This window comes from Bacillus rossius, chromosome 6 (genome assembly GCF_032445375.1).
Source record: "Bacillus rossius redtenbacheri isolate Brsri chromosome 6, Brsri_v3, whole genome shotgun sequence".
In the NCBI taxonomy this organism is placed as follows: Eukaryota; Metazoa; Arthropoda; class Insecta; order Phasmatodea; family Bacillidae; genus Bacillus; species Bacillus rossius.
In genome coordinates, this window is record NC_086334.1 from 30,702,433 (window position 1) to 30,727,643 (window position 25,211).

At 42.3% G+C, this 25,211-nt stretch overlaps 1 protein-coding gene across 1 annotated transcript in view; it reads left to right on the top strand.

Moving 5' to 3' along the window:
- The window catches only part of LOC134533416 (protein dead ringer-like), a 151,195-nt gene that overhangs the window by 98,283 nt on the left and 27,701 nt on the right, over positions 1-25,211 (top strand). The window contains exon 2 of the mRNA XM_063370938.1: positions 17,053-17,236. Coding sequence (XP_063227008.1) covers positions 17,053-17,236 — 184 coding nt within the window. The remainder of the gene's footprint in view (positions 1-17,052; positions 17,237-25,211) is intronic.

Sequence of the window (25,211 nt, forward strand, 5' to 3'; positions counted from 1 at the left end):
TGACTGTTGGCGGGCTCTCAAATAATAATAATAAATATAATTAATAAATTTTGCTGATTCCCTGATAATTACGAAGAAATATTTCTAAATGTGACTCTACAAGTAATGCTGAAGGCCTTTTGCTTTACTAGCTTACGGAACACAGGTAAATTAACATCAATGGAGTTATCACGATATTTGTCAAGCAGAAACATTGATTATTACTATCTGGCGCAAAAACTAACAGTTCAAAAGTAAATTGCAAGACTCATTTATGAAATATCCTTAGGAATTGCAATAAAAAATACTCAAGAAGTGAAAATACCTTGACGGGAATAGTTATAAAAAGTTGATAGCAAGTGTTCAGGCTAGTCTGAAAGCACTATAAGGTAGCAAGCGACAAGCTGTCCGTGGCGATCGAACCACTGTGCGTACTTTCTAAAGACCTCGCGATATTTAGAAACTGCTAGAGTTTTTACTAACACGTTTGGATGGGTTAAAGCCCGTAGATATTCCTTCAACCACGAATTAAGTTGATATAATTTTTGTACATGAATTATTGCTCTTATGCTAGAGATTATAATATAGTGTTACGGGCGCACACGAGGCATGCCAGTGGTCCTGCTAGCGGTCAGCTGACCCTTAGGCCACCGGGTGGGGTGTTGTGACTTGCGGCACATTCCTCGGGGGGATTAGCGGCTTGGCCTCGCTGTCCTCCCCCCGCGGCGCCTTGTCCTCGATCCCGCGACCCACCTGGAGGGTTCTGCGGGCTCCCGGAGGCCGCCGCGTCGAGCGGCGTAACTAGGAAGTCACTGTTCTGGGAGCTTCGAGCGGCGTAACAAGGACGTCACTGTTCTGGGAGCTTCGAGCGCCGGGTCTGCCTTGATGACGCGACACGTCAGAGGGATGCGAGACCCTTCCAGAACGAGGAGGGGGGTCTGAGGGGTACAAAAGCGGAGACACCAGCCAGTGGAGTGGAGAGTGAAGTGAAGAGGGCGAGCGATGACCGGATGACAAAGCGACGGGCTTCGCGCGCGGAGACTGGCGTGTCGGTGACTGTGTCGCGGTGCGGGTCGTGTATTCGACGGAGGTGCGTGGTTAAGGGACGAGCCGCGGGGATAGCCACTGCCGAGCCGAGCTCGCGTGGGGAGAGTGAACTGTGAAATGGACGAAGGAGTTATTAATTTGTGAACACATATTACCTGTCTTCACAGTCGTTGAAATAACAATATAAGTTACAAAACTTATAATTATATACCTACAAATATTTCTTTTAAGTTATGCTTCTTAAGTGCGTTATTAAAATAAATTACAAGAATAATTTTTTTACGATGCGCGCACTCCGTGTGACAAAATTTTCACATAATGATAAAGAAAGCTACTGTACATACAAATAAAATTTATATGTGCTTTTAAATTGTTGGGGAGGGGGTGAACCTAACCTCAACAGCTTAAAGAACGAGTGGGGAGTGCGTTTTCAGATAAAATTTTATTCTTAAAAAGAACAATACTCCGTACACATTATGTAACATCTCCTTAAAGGTAATACTTATTCCTTTTTACTGTGAGATTGGTAGCAGCAGCCTCCAATAGTAGATAAACTCAAGGTAAGAAGTAGGGATTTAAGCCACATTCTATTCTGACTAGAACACGGAAATTCACACCAATATAATTTATAGTAAAAATACCAAAGTACTTTGAGCCGTACCTTCAACAACTTGTTTTAGCCTCGCGAGCAAATATAGAGCTCTCAAAAAAAACTTTAGGGCTCATTCAAAATCGTTACCTACTTATTTACAACTAATAGACCATGGGCACATTAAAGCCATGGATGTTTCAATCAAAGGCCCATCACTTGAAATTTAAAATTTTACAATAACACAATCACCCTAAGCTGCTGGTGCGTAGATATTAAAAACCAGATTTCAAGAATATATAAAAATATTCGCCTTGCTTTTTTTTTCACGTGTGACAAATAGTGTAAGTCGCTTTCATTGATGATTTCGAAACTTTTTGACGTAGGTATTGCCTTCCGACCCTGCCCGTGATAATCGCTTGGTAATCTGAGGGGACCATCTCCATGTCCTTGCCTCGCGCAGGTAGTCTGGTCGGGACTGCTTAATTCGATCCCCCCTTCCCCCACCCGCCTACTGGTACGCCGACAGCCACCGGGGTCGGATCCATGAATGGACCGGGCCGGGGAAGGAACACGGGGTCGCGTGGTCCCTCCGGCTGCCTTTTTGCGACAGTGCTGCAATCTGTAGTTCTGTGGCGCGTGTGCGCCTGCCTCCGCGGGCCGTGAATGGTATCAGAAGCAGATCAAGGAGGGGGGGAGATACGTTACTCTCTTCTGGAATATTCCTCCTCCCTTTTCCCAAACCAAACATTATATAGCCCATGTTTGTTTGGAGAGGCGACGCGCGCGCGCAATCCATTGTCGTGAGGACTAGACCTTTCTCGGCGCAGCTCGTGCGCGGACCTGCTCGGAGGGTTGGTGCCCCTGTGCGCGTCTCCCCTCCTTCTTCCTCGTCACTCCTCCCTCCCTCTCCTCCTCCTCTACACACTTGTCACGCTCGAGCACTCCACGCGTCTGCAACGCCGCGTGCCAACTGTTTTGGCAATTGGTGGTTCGCATTTTTTTTTTTAATTTAGTGTTACTCTTTCTTAATAATTGGGACGCATCTATCGTCATTTGTTTATTCACTTGCAATAGTGGTCAGAAGTTGCAGCTGCAGTACCCGGCGTTGGCTAGGCTGAACGCAGGGTGAAGGGAACTATTTTCGAAATCAGATGTAGAAGTAATTGCTTTCTTAATTTGAACGTCAAGTGTTCAAAATAATTGCCATCACTGGCAGAACCCGTCAGATGTTGTTCTGCCAGTGTACATTTTTAGCTGGCCGCCGCGATCTCCACTAAGCGGACGGTTCTCACCAAGGAGGATAGGAGTTGCCAAATCTTACTATATGACCGTGTGGCGGACATAGAGAAATGACACGCACTCTCTGTTTGTAATTCTATGACCTGTGATTTTCTGTTATAAAAGTGAATTTACCCATGGCGATCGTTTGCACGATATAAAAGTTGATGCGCTGCAGCGCCATCTAATGGAGAGTTACAAAAATGGATAGCATATAAACCTCCACACGAAAAAAAAAAAAAAAAAAAGACTTCGATGTGCCAACTTTCATGATGATCCGTCAAACAGTGTCAGAGTTTATCAACGTCGTAGCACGTCATGGCGGACAGAGTTGGCACCTTTTCGAAGTTTAAAAGTTGTGTATGACTTTGCATGTTTCGATGGAGTAACTTTTTTATTCCTGAATAGAAGCTACGTTAAAATACTCTAATGTTTTGCGTAAACATAGAACTTAGTACTTTGTTTATCGTCTTTATTGGTGACTTTTTATACATACATTGAATATTTTAAACAAATGCGGTATGTTGAAGTACAATTTGCAAACCAACGCACTTGTCATTCGTTACATCAGCTCAATTTGACTCGGCAAACTTGCTTCGCGACACCTCAGGGGTTACTACTTCCCAGAAACGTAATCTTATAAGTCAGGGTTGCCCAACCGGTTAATGTCTGTAATTGTTTGTTTTCAGAATTACGTGTTAGAAATAAAACTGCCATTTTTCAACAGACATTTTTTTCTTCCTAAATTAAAAAAAAATCTTAGTTTATATACCAGTCTATAAAACAAAAATATTAAATAGGCCTAGTTCCACACACACCAGCGTTTCTAAAAATGTCAAGTGGTACGCAGTTGTTAAAACGTTAGGAACACCTGTTTTAAGTGATTTTTTTTCTGTTGGAATTTTCACGGAAGAAGGGGTTGCAGCGGCCAGTGGCTCCACTTAAAAAAAAAAAAAAAAACACTCCGAGGTGTTCATCGCTGCTTGATTCGTGTGTCACAGCTCACGCATCATACGCCCCTTCGCCCGGCGAAAAACACGGCTTTAGTTTCGTCGCCAACGAACATCATTGGGAGTTCGAAATCCAAACCTGTATGAAATGTTGAGCCGCGATCGTTTAATTTCAATAGCAAGGGGGACATGCACCTGTCAATACTTCTTATAGTGTACATTAAAACGTTTGGGAAAACACCCGTGTTTATTTTTTTACTGTCCAGAAAAAAAATTCAAACAAACTAATACTTATATAGGTAGATGTAATGCTTCTTGTATGCTATTCGTAATCAGTAGAGACCGGAAAAATTCGCGGATTCATTTCGCGGTAGGCTAGACTCCAAACTCGTTCACCTTCATTCAGAGATTGGACCAATATTTACCTGAAGGACTCTAAGTCAGTGAAAAACCTTCAACAAAAGAAGTATCAAATTACAAGCATCCCAGGTAACACGTGTCACGAGTCATTATCCAATGAACAGGTGCAATTTGTCCTAGTACATAGAGGATCTTGGAGTCTAACCTAGAGGTCATTGAATTCGCGAATTTTTCCAGTCTCTAGTAACCAGGTATTCTGCACAGTTAATAAATATTGACCCTTTTTTTTTGTGGCCTCACACGCCAGTTGGTGGACTAGCCAGACGGCCAGTCACAATACAGTTATTTTGCTACATTTGGGATGTTCTGTTGAAATATCATATAATATGATAACTTGTGTGCATTGCGATTATGCGGAACATTGCTAATAAATTTTTTTGTTGAGTTATCATGACGCAATTAGCGAGACAAATATGTTTTTTTTTCCCACTTTTTTGAAAGTTTTTTTTCCTCTCAAATACCAAATAAAGCGCAGCATGCATCTGAACAATAATTTTGCGGCAATGAAAAATAACGGCACTGAAATGCCATAGATCATGATAGTGGGTAAAACAGAGACCAGCTCTCACACAGCGAGGGGGGTAGTGTAAAGTAGGAGGGGGGGGGAGGGACGTCTCGCACACCTGGTGGTATGAGGTCACCCCCTTGACAACGGCGAGTGAAGAGGCGGGGGTGTCTCCCGGCCGAGACGCTTGTGTTTCAACGCCCGCCTTACGTCCTGCCAGCTAGCGGCTGTAAATAAGGTGAGCGCCCCCAAAACATTCTCCCCCCCCCCCTCCAGGAAAGCATCACCTTCTTCCCGCTCCCCTCCTGTTGCGTCGTGGCCGGCCTTCCCCGCGCGTCGTAAAAGAGCGGCGGAACCCCGGGATAATGCGAGCACAGACGCGTGAAGCGCCAGGTCGGCAGAGGAGGAGTGGAGAGGAGGTGACTAAGTATTTTTGGTACTCGATATGATGCACATACTTGCGACTTTATAACCTGCCAAGCTCGCGTTGAGACACGCCCGCCTGCCTCGTCTCCCCCCCCCCCCTCCTCTTTCCCCCTTTTACACTTTTTCCCTTTCTGTGCGGCGTGGGTCGGTGGGACGGATCTCCTGTTGGATCCGATCCAGAGAACACAAGTAGGCGTCATCCATCACTCCATCGCATTCCGCGACGCCTTGGCCGGGGGACAGCCCCTAGCGGCCCGAGCGTTGGCAGCCGTGTGCTATCTGCCCGTGGGGAGGGGGGTGAAACGCCAGCCACGGCGTTACATCCTCAAATACCTACTGAAACAAATTAATATAGTAAAATAATAATTATAATGGTGTGTGTACATGCCTCTGAATGAAGGTCTAATGCCTGTCTTCCTTGTGAAGGCTCTTTGGCGTAGTTTGCTGAGCAAGAAACAAATTAGGCATACTGATAAACAATTTCTGTACTTTTACAAACTTGGAAACCTTTCTGCAAAGAAATATTTTGTAATACTACAAAAAAAAATTGTAACATTGCACACACATGGCTACATGGTTATTTTTGCATATATGAAGGGGAAAAAATTGAGATAATACTGAGTATTTCTTACGAAAATTGGTGGATAATTTTATATTTTAATAGATAATTCGAGCATAATTTTTTCAAACCATGTAAAATATAATAGAATATTCAATAATTTGCCTTCATTTTGTTTTAATGTGCTTATTAATGTACGAAGTTAATACTGGAAAGCTATTCAGGCACTAACGAAGATGGATGCCCGTTATTTTATCCGGACTTTGCGCAAGTGGTATTGGGAAGAGCCTGTATCTTTAATCTTTCACCATAAAACTATAGAGTGAACGTTCAAATACCCACGGAGGCGCGTTACCGAAGCGAAGACTGCACGCCAGTTCTGTGCCTGGCGCGTAGAGGCGAAGAGGCGGGTAATGCGCGAGACAATGTCGCCCGTAACGCCCCCCGCGCTCTGAGAGCTCGTGCGTCCACGTGTTCGCACTCGAGTATTTAAGTTATTCCGGGGTGTCGGTATCAAACCCACGATCCTCGACACAAGAGCCTGAAGTTAACCTTCGAGCTGTTGTGAACAGGCCTTAAGTTGATTCCACGCTCAACACCATGGTTCAAGCGGAATAGACGAGAAATTATTTTTATTTTATTTTTCCTTCTTTTATGGTATCTCTCACACTGCTTGCTGTATATTTCCCGCTACGTGACTCGTAAACTGCCAATCTTTAGATGTTTCTTTGAGTAACTGTGCATACCCATGTGAAATGGACGTGTGCAGTACTGACTCGGCAAAACCCCGCCCGCTTGTATATCTGCCAACTTTCCCGTAACAATTTCCCATCGCGCACCTGCATTACCAACTCATGCGGTCGTCCTACCTGAAAACATTTCTCTAGCCCCCTTCCTCACCCCCCTCGAAGACCCTTCCCGAGCCGTCTCCCCCCTTCCTGACTATTATTTACATGCGACGCGCACGGAAATTATTAACCAATTTTTGTTAGCTGGGTGTATTTCATTTTATAATGAAGCCCGATGCTGACTGTTGTTGCTTTCTTGTGAGATTTACAGCCCCGGCGCAATAAACTGCAAACGTTATTAAGGCTATTATGTGATCAAAACTTTTATTGTCGGGCGGGTAGAAGGCTGGCAGGCGCTCATCAGACTTCAAAAGGCTGGGCGCGATTACGACAAACGAGCTACACTGCTACGCGGGGGCCTCTAATTTAAGACGATTCTTGTCGTGCTAGCGAATCGTTGGTTAACTCTGTTGCTCGCTGAACGCAGAGTTGTTTTATAGCTGGCTGGAACCGCACGTAGAAACGAGCGAGATACCTATGTATGGAATTTTTACAGCTTTTAGTGGATGAATTATCAAAATTAATGAAACACATGTTCATTTATTTCTACTTTGAAGAGTATATTTACGAATTTTATCAAAGTATTTTTTTATACAAACTTTGCTACCTCTTTTCACCTTTTTAAGGATGGAATTTCTAAAAAAAAAAAAAAAAAAAAAAAAAAAAAAAAAAAAAAAAAAAAAAATCCCTTATCAGTGCACCCCTAGAGTACTGAAGGAATGTTTCCTCCAAAATGTGAGTCTATAGGTCCACCGGTTTAAGTGTGCGTTGTCTGTGAGTCAGCAAGTCAGTCAATCGCGGTACCGTTTTATGGGTATATAGACTATTATTGTGTGCTCCAGAATTTACGAGAACAATCCGCAAGTTTGCAAAGATCCCCGGGTAAATGATAGTAACCGGCCTTCTTCCCGGTTGTAAAAGCGACCGTTTGCAACAGCGAGGACGCAGGCAGAGCCGGCAGAGCCAGGTCGCGGGGACGATGTGCGCAGTCGCCGTCGACGCCACGCCGCGAGCGGGACGCATGCGCGCGACGTCTCGCTCCGCGGCCCGCGTTATCCGTTCGGCCATGAGCTGCCCGCCGCTTCCTGTGCCTCGGGGTCCCCCGCGGGTCGCTTCGGGAAGCCTTCATTTCACAGACGAGAGAGCCACACCCGAAGTTCCCCGAAGTTCATGCTCGCTTTTTTTTTCCGTTCTATCGTATTGTATAAACCGGTGTGGCATTAAATTTTGCTGTCGATTAGGATATGTTGGCTACATTATAAATTCTTTTAAACATTGTGGATGGTTGGTTATATTAGGTAAGTATAGCTACATTAAAAATACTGTAAAATCATTTTATGGTTGCTTAGCAAATAACTTTTTAATATGTAGCTATCCAGGGCTAGGAAACCGTTTACATGATTTCACAGTATCTTTAATGTAGCTATCCTAACCAAATCAACCGTCCATAATGTTTTAAAGTATTTATAATGTAGCTAACCTAACCTTTTACAATGAACAAAAAATAACCGAAGATGCACGATCGGGCGTTTGGCTCTCTCGTCTGTGAAAAGAAGGCTTCCCTGTCGCGTCCAGGCAGCACACGGAACATCGGTGCCTGGGTATGGTCGCGCCGGATGGGTACCCCTGACTAGGTGGGATACCCGGAGCCCGGAACCGTCGCACCGGGTACCCCTGACTGGGACACGCAGCCTTCGGAGACTAGCGACGTTTTCCGCGCTCCACCGGAACACGTGTCGCGTCCGGTGAGTGGGAACCAACGTGCGGCGCGGGTGTTACGTTATTGTCCGCGACGACTCGTGAGCCGTGTTATAAATCAGTGACGTCAAAAGGGTAAGCAACCTCTGAATAATTAACGTGTGCGATGAATAAACTGTAGTGTCGGTGAAAAAAAAAAAATTGTTTCACTTATAAATTAAATATACTTTTTTTTTTAGATTTTTTTATTTCGGTCATTTAAACTATCGGTGATTTGTTTAATAATTTATTTATTTCAAAGATGGAGTAAAATAAATTCGTGGTCACCGTTGCAATACCTGTGTATTGCCATAGCAAACATAAAACCATTGTATATAATGCAGCACGAGTCTGTTAGTAAATATGTGGTTGCAACCATGTGTGGAGGTTCTGGAAAATATGATTGATATCCTTGGCATGTCAAAAATTGGGGTAAATAGTTCAAAATTATAAATATAGCAAAAATATTTAAAAATTCATGATGTAGTTTGCTCAAGATTTAACGACCATGTTTCCGAAACTACTTATCAATAATCAAGCATAGAACGGTCATGTGCATGTGAGAGATGTGGCGCGCATAGAAGGGAATATATTCTATATGTGTTATGGGCACGTGGTGTAACAACCAATGAGAGCAGAAGAGGGTGTCATTTTGACGGGAGTCGGGAACTGTTTAAGTTCATTAGTCATATGGCGGCAACAGATGGCCGCGATATTACATTGCTGTTAATTTCTACTTTAAAAATTAAATCGAGGCGTTCATCTATCTGCAGAAAGTAACTGGTGAAATATGTAAATAAACTAATACTAACATATGTTTTAAGGTAAGACAAATTTTACGTAATATTTTACAACGATAATAAAATTATAAGTTAGAATCGATCCCTTTGGAATTTTGAAGAAAATGAAAGGTACTTTGTACGTGATTTTTCAAGAATATTATGCATGCACCTGTAAGCCTAGCCAAGAGTTTTTTTTTTTTTTTTTTTTTTTTCGTTTTATCTTAGCTCTCGGTATACGGCATTTGGTAGGAGTAATTTCGTGAATGTAACGAAAGTCGAATAATCAGAAATGTGTAACCACGGTGCCGAAGTCGTAAAAATGGCGTAGCGACATAAACCGGTATACCTATATTCACTTTCGTAAACATTAGGGAACATACCAAACGTATTGGTGTGCGAAATGAAACTTTATGATTGTGAAACTAACTTGGAATATACGTTATAAAACTGGTGTTACAATGATGATACTACATATTCTCTTTTTAAAGTATCTATAGGTTCAGTAGCCAGTGGTAGAGCGGGCGCCTGTAAAGCTCATGGATGAATTTTTGACGTAGTTCAAACCTCGTCACTAGAAAACTTTTAATAATATTTTAATTATATAATATTATGTAATATTAATGTTGTATCTGCTCAATAAGGTTAAGGTTTGTTTGTATGAAGTATTTACAGTTTGATTACAGTCGTTTAAGCAAAAATAAATATACAAACATGTACTTAGTATTATAATATGTATGTTTTAAAATGTTTTTTGTTAATATTTTAGCAATGTCATAGCAGTATTCTTTCTAACGTGTTCGGAAAATTTATAGCATTATCATTTGATTAATTTTAACAAGATGAACATTAATGTAATATATATTTTTTTTAAATCAGGGCTAAAGCCAGGTTTCAGGATTTTTAAAGTATTTTTAGCTTTTATCGTAGCTGTTGCAAATAGTTTAAAGTTTCTGGCTTTTTCATGCTGCTATTTGTGAATGATGGTTGGAAGCGACGTCCTACGATTCAGGCGGCAGGCGTAGAAAGTTAAGTTTGTGATTCGCGTATAGAATATTTGACGCTTGAAAAGTGAAATTTTATAGATCATATTTATCACACTCGGTGTTATTTTAAATAATTATACTTAAAATTTCGTGTCAGAGTTTCGTATTATAAGTTTATTTGCAACGTGAACAACATGAGCACACCTGAATTTGCTCGTTACCGAGGTTACATGTTTATTCATCACTGACGAGTACTGAAAGGCTTGTCCAATTTTTTTTTTTCTTTTGCTTTAGTAGGATTCTTGCATCGGCCACACATAAATTGCATTATTCTATTCACCCGTATTTGTGCTGGAATCCCTATCAGTCCGTGTTTCCCACGGTCTCCAAGTCCACAATCCTGTCGAATTCTTATCTCGCAGTCTCTGTAATGCAAGAATAGCATTTATTTATTGGCTGTTCTCTCCCTTCCCAGAATGTAATGGCATAAGTAATGGTTTAATGAAAATATGCATAAAAACGTTTCCGTCTCCGTTTACGTAATCCCGTCGCGGTTTACGTTCCATTGTTGAACGGGCCTAAAGGACGTTTCATTACTATTAGAAAACAGCGTTTATAAAGAGTTTCCATGCCGTTAGAATAGGTTACATATACGTACTGTGCATTGTAGCCAAACTGAGCATCTTGTAATGATTATAGAAAAGTAACGGCTATCAATGTAACAGCATAAATTGCTACTTAAACCTAGTATGGCATGTATGTGCTGCAATTGACAACCCACATTGATAGTGTAATTTTTGTTGAATTAATATATGAATAATTCTCTTAAGGTTTATGTTGAATTAAATATAATATAATATAAATTTAATTGAGTAGTGGTGTAGTTAAAATGCACTTTTTTTAGAATGAGGAAACATTTTTCCTAAGAAAATAGTCTATACTAGCCTGGGAATTATGTTCTCTTTCTGTTGGAAGTATGAAAATTGTTATATCCATTGGAAAATTTTCCAATTTGACCATGAAAGAAAATGTTTATCGAATATCTCGAATCTTGCCTAGGATTTCCACTTATGAACTTCTCGTAGTAGTAAAATATGGTTGGCCATTCCTGTTTCATTATTGAAGGGGAATTACATTATGAAAAGGTTTTCACAAGTGTGCCGTTAATCTATATGTGTTTTGTAATGAAATAGATTAAACTTAAGAAATACGAAAAAAAAAATACTGTACTTATTTGAACCACAATCGAATATATATTATCTTTCGCATGATAACAATAGGTGTATGGAAATTTTTATGAAAAATTTGAATTTGAATCGTTAAGAGAGAAAGAGCACGGATAGGCTACGTGCTGAGAAGCGGCGGACATAGGCGGCTCTCGCCCGGAGGGTCGCGCGCGGGTTATCAATCAGGCGGCAGCGGCGCCCGCCCGCCCAACCAGGCCGCTGCTATCCCTCCCGGCAAGATGGCGCCCGCGGACCCTCCGCGGACACGCCTGTTTGCAGTCCTGCGTCCTGCGGCTTGTCCCGGGCTGGACCGGACACTTCTCCCGACGGTGTTTGCAAACAGCTTCACGTGGTTGTCAGTAGCGGCGGCCGACCCAACCTCGAGTTCTGAGGGGAGCGGCGGGTGACCAGAGGGCAGTAGCGGCCGGTGATGTTATATTATGGGTGTTCACACATTCATACATACACACATGCGAACACATAAGCACTCACGAAGAAAAAAAGACGTCCTACCTTACTGCGTTCTTGAAGCCTGTTTTGGTGTCAGATTATCTGTGTTGGTGCGGCACCGTAGCAGTTACTGCTTATCTTGGAGTCGTGAAAGATATATTTCGTTTATTATTACACAAACTCATGTCTGTATTTGTAGCCCGAATTAACACAACGAAGATTATTGAGCAGACTAGTTGTTTTTTAAGAGATTTTAAATTGTAATTCAAAATGGTGGATCGCTGATAAAGCCTCACATAAATAATAACAAATTATGTTTGATGCTCTTGATTTTTCAAATTTGTGGCTGGGCTTAAGTTTATCAAAGTGTTGCACCTGAAAGCAGACTCTCTGTAAGCACTGTCCAGCTGTGTACTGATGTTTATTCTACCTAACAATGTAAGTTCAATATTGGCATTTTTGTGAGCAAGAGAGTTTTCATTTTTATTAATTTTCTCGCCCAAATGTACGAGGTCCTTATAACCTGACTTTGTCCGCGCGCTAACTTCTGCACTAAAAATCAGGCACGGAAAACAAAACAGAGCATTTGTTTTTACACAGCCGCATAGCCACTTGTGTTTTGTGTAAATGTTTTTGTTAAATTTACGTCTGAAAATACGTTTTTGTGACTTTGTTTCCGTAGTTACTTCTAAATGAGGCTGATCAGGACCTAAATTTTTAATTGTTAACTTTTCCTCGTACGTAAGTTTTCTGTTCGCCAAAATTGTTTGTACGGAATTCATTATGGCGATTTTTTGAAAATCGTACATGTTTGCGGTACGCGCCAAATAACACAGTCACATTTTCACAGTTATAAAGTCTTACAACAAAGGGAAACTTTAAAACATACCTCAGAAAAATGTTGTCCTGCGTAAGGCACAGAAAAATATTTTACAAACGCACACGCACACTAATTATTTAAAGATATTTACGCTCGCATTGAACCACACGCAACTACTTGTTTCCACTGGACGTAAAAAACTAAAACGAAAAGTTTGTTTGGTTAGGGGTGATAGTATTGGAGTGGACAATACTGGCATCTACCGGGCTGATTCATAAGTTATGACTTACTTCTCTGATCAGTGCTGCTGTGCGTGCTGAAATTTGGAACTCCATCAAAGGTCAACGAAACGCCAGGACAATCACGAGCACACCAGAGTCGTGCACTCGTCCAGTGTTAAATGTCCCATAGGAGGTGACGTAATTCCTTCGTGCGCATGCGCAAAAGGGCGGAGGCAGGCATGCAGGCAGCGCGTTTCGTGCACAGATCCATTGTGAACACTACAGCGTTGCCGTATCGCCGCAATCGAAAAAATAAAAACAGACGTCCGTGACAGATGCAAACAAAGCGACGAGTGTAACTCTGGTAGCTGCCACTGGTAAAAGTAGATAAAAAGGAACTTTTAACTCTACAAAATAAATAAATGTTCTGTAGAAAACTGGGTGTGCACGTGCATCAGAGGGTCTTTAGGTGGGCAATACCTCCCACTAAATAATAATTCAAAAATTATTGGGAGGGGAATATACACTTTAACGGTTGTTTTAACGCATTTCTGACGCCTTACAAAGTTTAAAAAAAAAATTGTCCACTGTAAAGTAGAACTTCAAGAAATTTATATTTAGATATATAATTTTACAAAAAAAAAATATCGAACTTCAAAAGTTAGGTGCGGTCTGGGGTAGATTATTTTTGTTATGGCTCCAGTTTTGTTTAAGCTAAAAGTTTTTTTAAGTGGGTTTGGGGGTTGGAGCACCTCCATCGTCCCTCTCATAAAACCGCCAGTGTTGGGTAATCGTAAACATACATAATCTATTTTGCCATGCAAGTGACAGTTGGGAATTTGGTACCACTGCTCCTACTTTCAAGGACTCAGATTTGAGACAAATTACATGTATCATGCTTATGGACCGGTTATTGTCTTGTCCAGGGACGTCGGAACGTTTTCATGAGTGGGGGGGGGGGGGGGCTAAAATAGTGCTATTTAATGAGTTTCCGAACCAAAATATTAAATATACCATTCCAAAACTTTGATGACGTAGTATGTATTAAATATGGATTTAAATATCGTGGGTAGTGGGTGACAAATAACCTAACCCATGTGATCTACCCCTTAGCTTCGGTCTTGGAATTCAATGTCAATATATATTTTTTTGTTTCCTTAACCTGTGAACATTGGTAGCTTGAACATATTATTTCGAGGAATTTTCAAAATAAATTTTTTACTGAATCTTTATTTTTCAACTTAAATAATATGTTACTACATTTGAAACTACTACGATATGAGTTCCAGCGGACTGAAATCCAAGTGTAACTGGTGTAAGAGGTAACTGTTATGATGAACGATGAGAACAATAATGTAACTGTTGATGTATGATGGTTAAAATATAACAGCTACGTTAAAAAAACGCTCATCCCTATATCTCGACCTCTCGACAAATCGCAGCTCTGTTGTTCTGGGTCATGGAATGGCTTGATACTCTTGACAGTATATGTAGTACAATTTAAATAAAATACCATCTAGAATTTGCAATCATTTTGCAGTATATTGACAATCATAAATTTGATTTTCTTATCAATGTGATCACCAATGCAACGTTTGTAACTACCGGTTGAGAAAAATACTACTAGGACCAAACATTTATTCTGGAAAAAGGAGGGGGGCGAAATGATACTCTCGCCCCCCCCCCCATGCATAACAGCACGGGGGCGACTCGCCCCTGCTGCCCCCCCCCCCCCCCCTGTTCCGACGTCCCTGGTCTTGTCATTGGGTTACTTTTGAGACTTGCCTGTACAACTGTCAAAACCATCTGGTGTTAACATTTAAATTTGCATTTGTTTTGCAGGCTATACGTCACGGAACACGAACTTTTTTTTCAAACTGTCTAAATTTAATAGGTAATTAGAAGTAGAGCATGTTTGAATAATAATAAAGCACAAAACACCCTACCGCAATGAAATTCCATTGTATAACCTCAGCGCGTCAAACTGCAGTCCGCAATTATAAATTTTTTTATTTGTTTTGCTGGAAGATAAGCCATTCAGGGCAAGGTGGTTGGATCCCTATAGCATCCCACGAATTGCGGATTTGATTTCTGGCGCGGTCAAACCCGGGATTTTTCGCAAGTGGGGAACGTGGCGGACGTTGCCGTGAGCCGATGGGGTTTTCTCAAGGTGCTCTCACGGGCGTGTGCATGGCTTCGGAGTTAGGGTTCCAGATCACGCAACCCCTCCACCCACACCTTCTCCAAGAAATCTCAATAAATTTAACTTACATTGCACGCCAACTTATTAAAAAAATACGTTAAAATATATTATTGTAGTTTTCTTTTTGATTTTAACTTTGTAATTTGTTTTTTGGCTGTAATTCACGTACATGCAAAACTCAAGGAAGACTAATCGTCGTTGTCAACCCTTTGTGTACGTCTGTGCTGTAATAATTGTTTGCCTAATTCCTTCTTTTGCGTTTTTTGTGTTATGTTTTTAATTTTTTGACTTTGGATGATTTGGTTTGTTTTCTGTAGGTTTGAATTTTCATATTTTTGTCCGTTACTGAGGTTTCTTATGACGTACAGTGTAACCAGCAATGACGAATGTCCAATAAAACCTCTAAAATAGTTTGGTTTACGCTTAAATTGCAGTTCAAAGTAAATGGCGTACACCGTTGTCAGATTGATAACCTCCGCCTTATTAACATTACAATTTTAATTTTTTTACCACCCTTAATTATTTTTTATATTTTATTTTAATATTGCTATTTCTTGATTTTTATTAAGACCATAAAATAGTGTCTATTGACATTATAATTTCAGTTGTAGTCATTTTTACAGAAAAATAAATTCAATTTTAAATATCGATTATTATTTCACAAGAGAAATTATTTGTATTGATAACAAGGTACTCTATAAATATATGTGTTATGATCAAACGAGCCAAACTTTTTAATGTTAATTTATATAAAAATTAGTAACAAAACAACTGTAACCAATATGGCGTCTGTAACTAAGTCTCTTTAGAAATAAAAAAAAGTATGTAATCAGAAGATGCTCATGATATAATTTTAAAAAAACTCATTCAAAATTTTACTTTACAAAATAAACTGTTTCGGATAAATTAAAACAAGTTTTCATTACATTACAAAGTTGTGTGTAAAACTTTTGTGCTCTTTGACGTATATCTGGCAACAAGCACATCGAAAAAAGGACAGTGCTAATGGCGGAAAAAGTGCATTGAAAGAGAGAGTAATTGACCGTTTAAGGTGAGATTAGGCCCCGCCATCTTGCAATTCCAAGTATTCTTATACCTACTGCTTGCAATGAAGCTTCCATGTTAGACATGGCAACGGACTTATCTTGCTTGTTGAAGTCAACACTTGTGAACTGGTGTGATTATTATGGTAGTGGTAGTTACCTGCGTGGAGTAATAATTTATTTTCTTGCGGCGCTTACAGACTAGAACCTGTCAGGTAATGTGTGTTTGCAACAATGTATGGTGGTTCTGGGAGCTAGGATTTATGCCTTGAATTGACAAAAAAAAAATGGGATAAATAGCTCAAAATTCTGTGATTGTTGCGTAAAGGGGGTTAAGTCATATATATATATATATATATATATATATATATATATATATATAATTATTTACTTTTAAAATTGATAAGGGAGTTTAGAGACATTATTTTAAAACAATTGATGAATTTCCAAAGTTATAAAGCAGTTAATAAAGCTAAAAAAAACTGACTTCAAGAAACCTGATATTAGAGACCTGCAAAATTCGCGGGTTCAATGAACTCCAGGATAGACTCTACTACACTCCACACACTCGGGCAAATGCCACCTGTTCATTGGCTGCTGACTTGTGAGTCGTCTCGACTGAGTGAGTGTCTGCGATTCGACACTTCTTCGAGCGAGGGTCTCTAATTAATTGGCCCTCATTACTCCAGATTAACAGCGAACCAGTGGTAGAAGCAGCGCTAAGGTATAATTATTTGAATTGTAGCATACATATCACGAAATGAATCCGCGAATTTTGCAGGTCTCTACAGTGATAATTTTCGATTGCCATTTTCTAAATAAATATTTTTTTTTTGGACTTAACCCCTTTTACGCAACAAGCACAGAATTATAATCACAGGAAATAAACGTAAGAGCACAAGATGGCGGGGCCTGATGCGGTGGCGGCGCGCGGACCGAGGTCGCAGCTCGCTGACGAGGTCGCGTTGTCGCTGTGTTCGCAGGCACGCCCATCAACCGGCTGCCCATCATGGCCAAGTCGGTGCTGGACCTGTACGAGCTGTACAACCTGGTGATAGCGCGCGGCGGGCTCGTCGACGTCATCAACAAGAAGCTGTGGCAGGAGATCATCAAGGGACTGCACCTGCCGTCCTCCATCACCTCGGCCGCCTTCACGCTCCGCACTCAGTGAGTACCCCCCCCCCCCCACACACACACACACTCCCTCCATCACCTCGGCCGCCTTCACGCTCCGCACTCAGTGAGTACCCCCCCCCCCCCCACACACACACTCCCTCCATCACCTCGGCCGCCTTCACGCTCCGCACTCAGTGAGTACCTCCCCCCTCCCTCCATCACCTCGGCCGCCTTCACGCTCCGCACTCAGTGAGTACCCCCCCCCCCCTCCCTCCATCACCTCGGCCGCCTTCACGCTCCGCACTCAGTGAGTACCCCCCCCCCCACACACACACTCCCTCCAACACCTCGGCCGCCTTCACGCTCCGCACTCAGTGAGTACCCCCCCCCCTCCATCCATCACCTCGGCCGCCTTCACGCTCCGCACTCAGTGAGTACCTCCCCCCTCCCTCCATCACCTCGGCCGCCTTCACGCTCCGCACTCAGTGAGTCCCCCCTCCCTCCATCACCTCGGCCGCCTTCACGCTCCGCACTCAGTGAGTCCCCCCCTCCCTCCATCACCTCGGCCGCCTTCACGCTCCGCACTCAGTGAATCCCCCCCTCCCTCCATCACCTCGGCCGCCTTCACGCTCCGCACTCAGTGAGTCCCCCACACTCCCTCCATCACCTCGGCCGCCTTCACGCTCCGTACTCAGTGAGTACCCCCCCCCCCCCACACACACACACACACACACTCTCTCCATCACCTCGGCCGCCTTCACGCTCCGCACTCAGTGAGTCCCCCACACTCCCTCCATCACCTCGGCCGCCTTCACGCTCCGCACTCAGTGAGTACCCCCCTCCCTCCATCACCTCGGCCGCCTTCACGCTCCGCACTCAGTGAGTCCCCCCCCTCCCACCATCACCTCGGCCGCCTTCACGCTCCGCACTCAGTGAGTTACCCCCCCCCTCCCCCCATTACCTCGGCCGCCTTCACGCTCCGTACTCAGTGAGTCCTCCCCCCCCCCTCCCTCCAACACCTCGGCCGCCTTCACGCTCCGCACTCAGTGAGTTCCCCCCCCCTCCCTCCATCACCTCGGCTGCCATCACGCTCCGCACTCAGTGAGTACCCCCCCCCATCCTCCATTACCTCGGCCGCCTTCACGCTCCGCACTCAGGTGAGTTCCCCCCGCTCCCCCCTCCCACCATCACCTCGACTGCCTTCACGCTCCGCACTCAGTGAGTTCCCCCCCCCCTCCCTCCATCACCTCGGCCGCCTTCACGCTCCGCACTCAGTGAGTCCCCCCTCCCTCCATCACCTCGGCCGCCTTCACGCTCCGCACTCAGTGAGTCCCCCCCTCCCTCCATCACCTCGGCCGTCTTCACGCTCCGCACTCAGTGAATCCCCCCCTCCCTCCATCACCTCGGCCGCCTTCACGCTCCGCACTCAGTGAGTCCCCCACACTCCCTCCATCACCTCGGCCGCCTTCACGCTCCGTACTCAGTGAGTACCCCCCCCCCCCACACACACACACACTCTCTCCATCACCTCGGCCGCCTTCACGCTCCGCACTCAGTGAGTCCCCCACACTCCCTCCATCACCTCGGCCGCCTTCACGCTCCGCACTCAGTGAGTACCCCCCTCCCTCCATCACCTCGGCCGCCTTCACGCTCCGCACTCAGTGAGTCCCCCCCTCCCACCATCACCTCGGCCGCCTTCACGCTCCGCACTCAGTGAGTTACCCCCCCCTCCCCCCATTACCTCGGCCGCCTTCACGCTCCGTACTCAGTGAGTCCTCCCCCCCCTTCCCTCCAACACCTCGGCCGCCTTCACGCTCCGCACTCAGTGAGTTCCCCCCCCCCTCCCTCCATCACCTCGGCCGCCATCACGCTCCGCACTCAGTGAGTACCCCCCCCATCCTCCATTACCTCGGCCGCCTTCACGCTCCGCACTCAGGTGAGTTCCCCCCGCTCCCCCCTCCCACCATCACCTCGACTGCCTTCACGCTCCGCACTCAGTGAGTTCCCCCCCCCTCCCTCCATCACCTCGGCCGCCTTCACGCTCCGCACTCAGTGAGTTACCCCCCCCCTCCCTCCATCACCACGGCCGCCTTCACGCTCCGCACTCAGTGAGTTCCCCCTGCTCCCACAGCGCACGGCAACATCGAGGTTTCCAAATATTAATTCAACAAAAAAAAAACATAACATCTGTGAGCCGAGATCATAGCACGGGCAGAATTTACACACAATAGAACTCAGGTGATTTTGTTTGATGCATTAGGTTTCCGACTCATTTCGGTATATGTGGATTTATTTCATTTCCATTGGTATCGCTTAAGATTATTTCGGTTATTTCACTATTAATATGTTCAAGTAGACAACATTTCCACGCATTTCAGTCCTTTCCAATGATTTATTTGGTTACAACGTTAGATGTTCTTATACTTGAAACGATTTTTAACGTATTCAGAACATAAACGTGAGCAAAATACTGGGTTTCAATTGGTCGCACGGTCTCTGTTTACGTACTGTTGCAGAAACTCTGTTCCTTGAGATCCGTCTCCGTTTGCGTGTCATTGTAGAAATGGGGTGGGATTGTGTAAGTGAGGCGGATTGATGCGTGTGACTCCTACTAGTGCTTCTAGCGCCGTATCGCCACTAATCGCAAGGATGTAGATTGGCGCGCAGTCTTCTCGTAGTGCGTTTGGCAGCTATGAGACTAGGGCACTAACCATAACAGTATATGGCGGGGAAATGAAGATAAAGGCGTAATGCAAGTCCCTTGAGTGCTTTCAAGAATCTGTAACGAGTGTTTCATGTCTAAATATTATTCTGAAAACAAGCATTTTAAACATTTTCACTCTCCTAAAAACACAGCTTAAAAGCGAAATGCGGAAAACAAAACTATTCATCCGCCCTCAGCGTATTCTTAAATTCTTTTCGTAAACAGACCTCCGCTCGGATATCTTGAGAAGTTTTCAAATCGCGGGATTGTTTCTGAAGCTCTGCGCACTGTATGTGTGCCCATGTAGGCTGGTCTCACATGCTGAGTTGGTTATTTCATTTCCTTCATGAGTGTTTACTAAGGTATTATTCCACAATTGTATTACCATAATACTATTGTTTGTGTGGTTGGGTTTCAACATTTTCTCACAGGGTATTTATTAAACGTTATTTTCTATCTTTTTACCTCTTGGATAATCTTTAATAAAAATTAGGAATGGTAAAAACAAATCCAAAAATATAGGTACTATAATCCTTAGTATTCGAAGGATTCGATATTAGAAGAAAATATTAGAGTAAAAACATTAAAGGAAATGAAGTAAATCGAAAATTCATCTCTGATAACCTCGTAAGTTTACTAGGTTAAAGTTTTTCCTTCGTACCTATCCTGTTACTTTGCCGCAAATTATCGTACTTTTAACATGTAATTTTTAAAAATAAAATTACATTATGTATTTGTTCCGGAAACTTAGTTTGTGAAACAAACATTTAAAGGGTAGAATTTTTCAACATCCTGTTTAATTTTTTTTTTTTTTCATTTATTGTAAATTATTTTATTCTTGTCCTTTGTCACCTAGATGCTGTTTCGAGGCTTATGTTTGAGTTACTTTCTGATTCAATTCCGAGATTCGGATTCGAGAAAATTGGGATTCGACCTATCACTGGTAGAAATATTTCGAGACGCGGCATTCACACTCGAGCAGGCAGGCCAGACCACAGGGCCGGTCAGCTGCTTTGTTGAAGGGCGGTGGTAAGGGGGGGGGGGGAGCGCCGAAATCCATTACGCGTCCGTCCGTTTATATCCCCCGCCCCTGTTTGTGATGCTGTTAAAATGCGCGTCGCGCGGCGATCGGACGCGATCGCTGCAGCGCTGCGTCGCTTGCGGGAGCCATTTTGATTGCGCGGCCGGAACCAATTTATCGGCGTGACAGCTAATGGCGGGCCGCGCAGCAGCTTTTGTGATTTATGCGCGAGCTTCACCCCCACTCCCCCCCTCCCCCAATTTCCGTCTATTCCTTCTCCCACCAGGAGAAATTTTTCGGGGAATAAAACCCGTCGAATGGTTGGCTTCTCTCCTCTCAGCCCCCCCCCCCCTCTTCACACGTCTTGCCCCCGGGCTGTTCAGCCTCGGTCTGCAGCCGGCATTAAACTGCGCGGTTTGATGGCGCGCCGGCCCGCGCTGGCAATATTCTCATTTCGAACACACGGCGCTCGAGGTCAAAACGCATTTTTAATTTAAAAAAAAAAATGTGAGCGCAGGATGTATTAAAATAATGCATTGTGCGAGCCCGCAGGAGGAAGAGGAAAACGCCAAGAAGCAGAGGAAAAGATATTAAATTTAAAAAAAAAAAAAAAAGGCGCATAAAATATGAAGTCGTTGAGGGTGGAAAGGGGAAAGAGGACCCGGGCAGTGGGCAGTTTGTAAAGCTCGATGTCTAGTTTTATAACTCATGTTAATAGTTATTAAAGTTCATTGTGTTGTGGCGGCCGTTCAACCGGGGCAACTTTGTACATTCTTGGGGGAACGCGATTTGAATAGTCTTCCTGAATTTTTTTTTTTTTCGTTTCTTTTTTGTACTGTGCGCATTTAAGACGTGCTCTTAGATCCGACAAATTGGTTGTGGGGGGGGGGGGGGGGGAGGAGGTGTTGTCATCGTAAGTCATATCTGCACGAAACTGCTTTCTTCGGAGGGCTCAGCACCAGATAATAGATGGTCTTGCTGATGACTGGTACTACCTGTTCTCAAAAGCTTTGCACAAGGCTACAACTTTCAACAAACACTGTTGAGACAAGAAAAGGTTAATAACTTGTAGCCTGCTCTACCAAACAAGTGCAACTAAGATTACAAGCGTTAATGCTGCCTCCAACATGTTTTGTGTGGATTTACTTGCAAATTAATTAAATTAATGACATTTATAGACATTTATGGAACATTATTTTATTATTGAGGGCATGTAACGGAGAAAAACCTTTTAAAGTTGTCGTGTGTCTGGCTTTTCCATCGTGAACCAACTGCCACTATTTATTACTGTTCCCAAAGTAAATGTATTTACGTTTCAACGATAGTATGTTATACAGTAAAGATAATAAATAAAACGCAGTTTTATAGAAATAGAACTTAATAAAAGTTAGGTTAAGAAAAAAAACATGACAATTAAAATCGATGATTCGCAGTTATTTTTCAAATTATACCGGTTTTGTGGACTTGATCACTTATGTTTATTGCTAGTAGTTTTTGTTATAAACTCATTGATTTCAAAATTCTGTTTAAGATATGTTTACTTTTGTATTGAACAGTGTAAGGGCGCGGGTTACACGGGACCCTGAAATACTTCAGGTAAACATGTTTAAGTACACACGTTTACAAACGCGAAAATGTACGGTTACACGGAGTTGCTGAAAAGTGTGTTCAGCTCTAAAACCGATTGTCTACTGTCAACGAATGACTGTTGTTGATCTTCTCTATTTTGTATCCAGAAAACGCGGGAATTCCTCACTTGTTTATACAGTATTATCAGCAGAAATGGAATGTGTTTTCATATTGCTCAATATTTTTTTTACAAATCGGGAATTTAAACAATATGCACAGTAAAATTTCTTAAACTTATTTTTTATTATTTTTTGAGCGAGAGTACCCATCTCAGTTTTAATAAAATTAAGGTCAGGATCAATTAAAAAAATATATATATAATTACCAGTTGGTTTTTTTTTTTCTTGCATTCGGTAAAATATTACTCGAACTTGTGCCAGGAACACTTTCCATCTTGAATTTCTGCAAAGGACTTTATATTCTAAACAGCCAATCAGAGGCTAATGTAGAAGATATGTCGATCTGAATTACTTTGCCAACCTGTTTAAGTTAAATGGGAAATGGCCTCGAACGAAACATGTTCAGACTGTGTGTAACCGCACTCAACAGCTGAACATGTTCACCTGAAGTAGTTCAGACTCCCGTGTAACCGCGCCCTAAGTCTTCAGAACCGACATTAGTTTCAAAGTGTAGAACTAAGTTTCAGATTTAAGGAGTAGGCACTTCTATGATTCTTTCAATTTATTGGTTTCTTTTGCATTTTTGCAACTAAGAACTCATTAATCCATTGGTGCACTATATAATTGGAGGTATTTTTATAACTTAAATCGTTTGCATAGTTAGACTTATTGGTTATTTGTTTTTATGTATTCTTCCTGCACATATATTTTTTGCGTAGCTAAATTCGTCAACTTTTTTCATTGTATTGAAAGATCTAGAACAATCGTGATTCATGGCTCACATTCACACACACATTAGTAAGGAATTAAATTTGTTGTTTCGATTTGTTAAAAATTGTTAGATATATATTGTGATATTTTAGGTTTATCATAATTTTATAGTGCTGCCTACAAGCTGTTGAAATTTAGAGTCTTGGGAGAAAACTTTAAACTTAGAAGAAAGATCACATGTAGGTATAACTGTTAACAACGAACGTCTTGTTTTGGTGTGAGGCACGTATTCTTACATGCAGTGGTTACAGATATGACTGTTCTCAATGTGTCTGTAGTCGTAAATAAACTTTAGAAAAAAAATCGTAGCCACTTTGAACGCTTGGTCGTATCACAACCTACTTGGGAAGGCAAGTCATGTTACGGTTCGCTCGGCGGTTCTTGGAGCATGACGACCGCTCGAAGTGACGTGTTATCCGAGTTACGGAATTTTCTCGGACTTTCCTTCCGAGTCCCCTATTTGGTCTCGTAGCGGTTTTACATTATCTAGTCGTAATATAAGAAGCCTATAGTTATTTTTATGAGTTTTAGGATAATTTTCAAGCGCAGATCTTTTTGACGTGACGTCTAATAAATCGATGAACGCCGGCTGCACGCACGAAAAAGTGTCCCGTTACGCACATTGTCCCGTTTCACTGTGTCCCGTTACGCTCATTGTACGCTTGCGCCGCATCTATCTCTCTTCCTCTCGATTGGAACAACCATCGATTTGACTTTTTCGAGGCACATTAAACCTGAAACACTCCCATTCGTTTCCTACTTTTCCTATCATCGTCCTATCCTTAACGGAATAACACAGATTGGAAGAAGTTAAATAGCAAACAAATATAAAAGTTTTAGTTAAAATAATGTCTTCGTTAAAGTAATAAACATTTTTGAATTAATGAGTGCAAATAAAAGTAAATTTATCAATTAAATTGTACATTTTATTTCACTCCTTTGTATCCATACAAAATAGTGATAATTCAATAAAAATGATTCAATTTTATTCATAAAAGAATGCAATCATTTCATCAATTTTTAATGACGTTGTCACGTTAAACTATCGTCCGTAAACTGACTTTACAGACATATAACTTTTTTTTATTCGCTCGTAGCTCGTAAGCCTACTTGAAGAACAGCAGTCAATATGAGAATACATCTTGGTCAACCGTGGTCCTGTTCTCTGATGCGATAGGGTCGTATAGCGAGTGTCTTTGGTACTGTTCCAACCGCGGGCTGGAACAACTTTACATGAATTTTTCCGGGAAGAGATCAACTCAAACGAAATATGGTGCCACAAAGAAGACTTGTTTTCTACAAAACTAAGAAAAGTGATTCTTCGCGCTGAAATTTCGAAACCAAATGAAACAGAGATTCAAGACATCGCAGTATCATTACTGCACAACAACTAACATTGATATCTCATTTGAAGTGTCAAACCTAACTTATCTCAGTTAAATAATTTTAATACGTTCAGTGGTATGTTAATAGTTCTCATATTATTTATTCAGTTTGTTAAACATTTACACTGAAGTCATCGTAATTCAGTATTAAGTTATTATTTGAAGGTCTAAACTTCTCAAATTATAACTATCCATTTGTATAGGGTAACCAATGAGCTTTATTTTGGTGCATATCCTAGGTTAAAATTCCAACTTAGTTGATTCATAATTTTTTTTATGATTGAAGTCACGTGTTTAGTGAATGACATTTTCATGTCTACCTATATACATTTTGTAGTTAATTTTTATTTACATTGTGCTGATAATAGGTTTAAACATTTTTTGTTAAAAATTAGTT